Consider the following 6000-nt stretch of genomic DNA (forward strand, 5'->3'; position numbering starts at 1 on the left):
TGAACAGAGCTGGAATGTTCCGGAGGGGCTGGTTATTTGGGGTTAGTGTCGGGGATACGCTTCCCGTGATGGGACCTCTCTGGGGGGGAGGGGGGGAGTACTCCTCCCGTTCTGCCCTGGCCCCGCCCTCAGATAGCCATTTTCCCAGGTTCCGCGCTTCCTGTTCCCATGGCGACCGCGCCGGGTTATCAGCTAGCGAACGTCCTGCTGTCACTCCACTCCCCCCCGCGCTCTCTCATCCCCCCCCTCCCCAAAAACCGCTGCCCCGCTCGCATGGCGTTCATGCCTGAGTGCCATTTCCTGTTCCATGGGCGCAGCAGCGCAGGACGTCCTGTTTGAAGCTGCCCACCCTGCGGGTGCCCCTCCCCCCCCCCCGTCCCCTTCATCCCTGACAGCTCCGAGGTGTCCCACGGGAGTATTGCACAGAATTCCCTCTCAGATCCGACTCTGAAGTGTCCCGTGGGAATGTCGAATAGAATTCCCTCACACAGCTGGATTGGATCTCAGAAAAGCCCTATAAGTGTACTGAGTGTAACTGTCTCTGTCTGTCTCAGGAAAAGCCCTATAAGTGTATGATGTAAGCATAGTGTACTAGTCTGTCTCTGTCTGCCCAGGAAAAGCCCTATAAGTGTACTGAGTGTAACAGTGTCTCTGTCTGTCTCAGGAAAAGCCCTATAAGTGTACTGAGTGTAACTGTCTCTGTCTGTCTCAGGAAAAGCCCTATAAGTGTACTGAGTGTAACTGTCTCTGTCTGTCTCAGGAAAAGCCCTATAAGTGTACAGAGTGTAACAGTGTCTCTGTCTGTCTCAGGAAAAGCCCTATAAGTGTACTGAGTGTAACTGTCTCCGTCTGTCTCAGGAAAAGCCCTATAAGTGTACTGAGTGTAACAGTGTCTCTGTCTGTCTCAAGAAAAGCCCTATAAGTGTACTGAGTGTAACAGTGTCTCTGTCTGTCTCAGGAAAAGCCCTATAAGTGTACTGAGTGTAACAAAGCCTTCAGCCAGAAGAGGGGTTTGGATGAGCACATGAGGACCCACACTGGAGAGAAGCCCTTCCAGTGCGACGTGAGTAAATCCATCGATCCATCTATCAGCCAATCAATCAATCCATCAGTCAGTCTGTCAGCCAATCCATCAATCCATCAATCCGTCTATCAGTCAATCAATCCATCAATCAGTCTATCAGTCAATCAATCCATCAATCCATCTATCAGTCAGTCAATGGGGGGATGAGGGGATGAGAGGGATGAGGGGGATGAGAGGATGAGAGGGATGGGGGCATGGTGTTTGGGGGTAGTCTCCTCACGCCCTGGTTCAGTACTTCGCTCTCTTCACCGCAGAGTATATCCCATCATGCACTGCTCTGTCTTGGCAGGAAATGAGTCTTTTCGGGTCGGGCCTGAGCAGTGTTCTTTCTCTGCTCGCAGATTTTCTTTGACCGCACTGGGAAATTGAAAACAGCCCGTTGTTATTTTGTTGGGTTCTGTAGAGAAGAAGACGTGTGTTTGTTTGTGTTCGGCTGAGCGTGCTCTGAAGCCCGTAAGTGGCAGAATTAGCCGCTTCCTCCAGCTCTCAGTATGAGCAGTTCTGTTCTGAACGGCGAGGCCAATTCAGGGTAGTTTGGGCAGTTAACTTTAAGTTTTTTAAAACTCTGTTTACCTGTCCAGAGAACAATCGCCCTTCCATTCTGTCAGAGGAGGGCCGATGGCACTCAGTGGGGGTGTGCTTTCAGGCTTTGTGTGTCTCTGTGTGTGTGTGTGTGTGTCTGTGTGTGTCTGTGTGTGTGTCTCTGTGTGTGTGTCTCTGTGTGTCTGTGTGTGTCTCTGTGTGTCTGTGTGTGTCTGTGTGTGTGTGTCTGTGTGTGTCTCTGTGTGCGTCTGTGTGTATGTCTCTGTGTGTGTGTGTCTGTGTGTGTGTGTCTCTGTGTGTCTGTGTGTGTCTCTGTGTGCGTCTGTGTGTATGTCTCTGTGTGTGTGTCTGTGTGTGTGTGTGTCTCTGTGTGTTTCTGTGTGTGTGTGTCTCTGTGTGTCTCTTTGTGCGTCTGTGTGTATGTCTCTGTGTGTGTGTGTCTCTGTGTGTGTCTGTGTGTGGGGTGGGGGAGGGGGGGGTGGGTGTGGGGGCCCATGGGGGGAAGGGTGGGGGGGCAGGTGTTTGGCACCCATAGCCCCCGGTGTGAGGACAGACATGGAAAGTGTGAGGTCACGCGCGTGTGGTCACGCTCATCCCAGTCATGCGGCTGGGGGGGGGGGGGTGAAGGGGGTTTATGAGGTCCCCCTGCAGGCGCTGGAGCTCACAGAATAGCCTAGGTACTGGACAGTGTTTGGCAGTGTTAAGGTTGTTACTGGACAGTGTTTGGGAGTGTTAAGATTGTTCCTAGACAGTGTTTGGCAGTGTTAAGGTTGTTACTGGACAGTGTTTGGCAGTGTTAAGGTTGTTACTGGACAGTGTTTGGGAGTGTTAAGATTGTTCCTAGACAGTGTTTGGCAGTGTTAAGGTTGTTACTGGACAGTGTTTGGCGGTGTTAAAGTTGTTACTGGACAGTGTTTGGCAGTGTTAAAGTTGGTACTGGACAGCGTTTGGCAGTGTTAAGATTGTTACTGGACAGTGTTTGGCAGTGTTAAGATTGTTACTGGACAGTGTTTGGCAGTGTTAAGGTTGTTACTGGACAGTGTTTGGCAGTGTTAAGGTTGGTACTGGACAGTGTTTGGCAGTGTTAAGGTTGGTACTGGACAGTGTTTGGCAGTGTTAAGGTTGTTACTGGACAGTGTTTGGCAGTGTTAAAGTTGGTACTGGACAGTGTTTGGCAGTGTTAAGGTTGTTACTGGACAGTGTTTGGCAGTGTTAAGGTTGTTACTGGACAGTGTTTGGCAGTGTTAAGGTTGTTACTGGACAGTGTTTGGCAGTGTTAAGGTTGTTACTGGACAGCGTTTGGCAGTGTTAAAGTTGGTACTGGACAGTGTTTGGCAGTGTTAAGGTTGTCACTGGACAGTGTTTGGCAGTGTTAAAGTTGGTACTGGACAGTGTTTGGCAGCGTTAAGGTTGTTCCTGGACAGTGTTTGGTGGTGTTACGCTCTCTCACTCTCTCTCCCCCTCTCTTTCTGTCTCTGTCTTTGTCTCGTTGGGTATAATTAATGGGTGTGGTCAGGGCAGGGCTGGGTCAGGCGGGGCGGGGCCTACTGGCTGGCTGCCTGTGTTGGGCGCGTTTGATTGACGCTGTGGCCGGAGATGATTTTTAGTGACGTACGTGTGGCCCCTCCCTCCCTCCGTCCCTCCCTTCTTCTCTCCCTCTCCCACAGGTATGTGATCTCTCCAACTCGACCCTCCTCCACCCTTAAGACTCCCTCTCTTTCTTTCTCTCCATCTCCCTCAGGTGTGCGATCTCTCCTTCAGCCTGAAGAAGATGCTTATTCGGCACAAACTGACGCACAACCCCAACCGTCCAATGGCGGAGTGCCAGCGCTGTCATAAGAAGTTCACCCGTAACGATTACCTGAAGGTGCACATGGAGAACGTGCACGGGGAGACGGACGCTTAGCCAGGGGGCGGGGCCAACAGCACAGCCAATCCGCAAGCTCTCGCAGCTGATGGAAGGCTTCTCTGGATGAGCTCAACTGAGGAACAGCTTTCAAATGAGTGGCGGGTGCAGCCTCAACCACACTGATCTCGGACACTGATCTCTGCTGATCTCAGATCTCCCACCTCTGATCACTGATCTCTGCTGATCTCAGATCTGTCTCTGATTGCTGATCTCTGCTGATCTCAGATCTCCTTTTTATGATCGCAGATCTTTGCTCTGTGATCGCTGATCTCTGCTGATCTGAAATCTCCTGTCTCTGTTCACTGATCACCGCTGATCTGAAATCTCCCACCTCTGAAATATGATTGGTCGATTTGATACGATCACTGTGAGAAATCCTGTGATGGTATGACGAGTAACACGGGTGATTTGCGTGTAACGCACACGTGTTTGGCAATCGCATCTAGCCTTTTGTTATGGGGGCGGAGCTTCCTGTTCAAATGCTTTGTGGTGCTGGACTGAGATCAGTGTTACTGAATGACTGGGATCAGTCTTCCTAGATGACTGAGATCATTGTTACTTAATGACTGGGATCAGTGTTACTGAATGACTGAGATCAGTATTACTGAATGACTGTGATCAGTCTTGCAAGATGACTGAGATCAGTGTTACTTAATGACTGGGATCAGTGTTACTGAATGCCTGAGATCAGTGTTCGTGAATGACTGAGATCAGTGTTCGTGAATGACTGAGATCTGTGTTAGTGAATGGCTGAGATCAGTGTTACTGAATGACTGAGATCCGTGTTAGTGAATGGCTGAGATCAGTGTTACTGAATGACTGGGATCAGTGTTACCGAATGACTGAGATCAGTGTTACTGAATGACTGAGATCAGTATTGGTGAATGACTGAGATCAGTGTTACTGAATGGCTGGGATCAGTGTTACTGAATGACTGGGATCAGTGTTGGTGAATGGCTGAGATCAGTGTTACCGAATGACTGGGATCAGTGTTACCGAATGACTGAGATCTGTGTTACTGAATGACTGGGATTAGTGTTACTGAATGACTGAGATCAGTGTTGGTGAATGACTGAGATCAGTGTTACTGAATGGCTGGGATCAGTGTTACTGAATGACTGGGATCAGTGTTTGTGAATGGCTGGGATCAGTGTTACTGAATGACTGAGATCAGTGTTGGTGAAGGGCGTGGGTTGGAATGCAGCCTTGGTCAGTCCAAGCATTGGCTTTTCCAGAGTTTCCATGAGCAGTCCGGACCCAGACCCTGGTTCTGATATGATCAGCAGCTCTCAAAGTGGTTTACATAAGGAGCACAGAAACAACTCTTCCTGTTTCAGAGCAAAGCCATCTGCTACCCAAACAGACATTGTGTGTGTCAGATTCTGCTACCCAAAGAGACATCTGTGTGTGTGTGTGTGTGTGTGAGGTTCTGCTACCCAAAGAGACATCAGTGTGTGTGTGTGTGTGTGTGTGTGTGAGGTTCTGCTACCCAAAGAGACATCAGTGTGTGTGTGTGTGTGTGTCAGAGTGTCAGATTCTGCTACCCAAAGAGACATCAGTGTGTGTGTTTCAGATTTTGCTACCCAAAGAGACATCAGTGTGTGTGTGTGTGTGTCAGGTTCTGCTGCCCAAAGAGAGACAGCATTGTCCTTGTTGCAGTGCTATTGCACTGTTCTTTGACTGGACACTTGACACAAACGTTTATGCAGTTACCTTCAGCCTTAAGTCAGTTACAGCTGACGTTTTTTACCGTCTGCCTAGTGTTCTGCCATATTTAATGTTGTAATACCGGCTTTACATGACCATAATGCCTCTTTGTTCCATAATATTTTATATTGAGAAATATATTTGCATTATTTTTTAAATCTTCCTAGTTGTTTTTGTGTATTGTTGTTTTTGTTATGTTCGTTGGCGTTTTGTGTATTAAAAATGATGGTGTCCTTCCTGCTATTATGTCTGTATGTTTTCAGGAGTGTTTGAATATGATGTGGGAATAAAGTGGAAAATGCTGGCTGTGTGTGTGTGTGTGTGTGTGTGTGTGTGTGTGTGTGCGAGCGTGCTTGCGCGTATGTGTGTCTGTGTTTTGCCTGTATAACATGTGCTTCTCATAAGAACATTTCCAGAATTTAAATCAGCTCATTTTACCCAATGACCTGAACTATACAAGCACAACACATGTCTCTCTCTCTCTCCCTCTCTCTCTCTCCTCCACTTCTTCTCTCCTCTCCCTCTCTCTCTCCTCCCCCTCTCTTCTCTATCTGTCTCGCACCACATCTGCTTATTCTCCACCCCCATTGTTTTTCTTTGTTCTAGCTCGCTACTCTCTGCTTCATGCTCTCTCGTCTCTGTTATTAAATGGTGCTGTGAGCACCATGTTAGTTTAGCACATGTGCTGATTTTGGGTTTGAGGTCTGCTGTGACTCTGTACGGGCGCTGTCAACGCTTCGACATGCTGTTTTAAATG

General features: G+C 48.7%; 1 protein-coding gene across 2 annotated transcripts in view; it reads left to right on the forward strand.

The window, feature by feature from the left end:
- Positions 1-5547, forward strand: part of prdm5 (PR domain containing 5) — a 35730-nt gene extending 30183 nt beyond the window's left edge. The window contains exons 14-15 of one of the 2 annotated variants that reach the window (XR_010329780.1): positions 959-1063; positions 3369-3511. Coding sequence is in view for 1 of the 2 variants with exons in the window: in XM_064334338.1 (XP_064190408.1) it covers positions 983-1037; positions 3364-3533 (225 nt within the window). In the remaining variant the exon portion in view is untranslated. Of the gene's footprint in view, positions 1-958; positions 1064-3363 lie in introns of both variants that reach the window. The other variant, XM_064334338.1, reaches the window with a different exon arrangement.
- Positions 5548-6000: the final 453 nt, after the last annotated feature.

The sequence above is a fragment of the Anguilla rostrata genome, chromosome 4, assembly GCF_018555375.3.
Source record: "Anguilla rostrata isolate EN2019 chromosome 4, ASM1855537v3, whole genome shotgun sequence".
Lineage (NCBI taxonomy): Eukaryota > Metazoa > Chordata > Actinopteri > Anguilliformes > Anguillidae > Anguilla > Anguilla rostrata.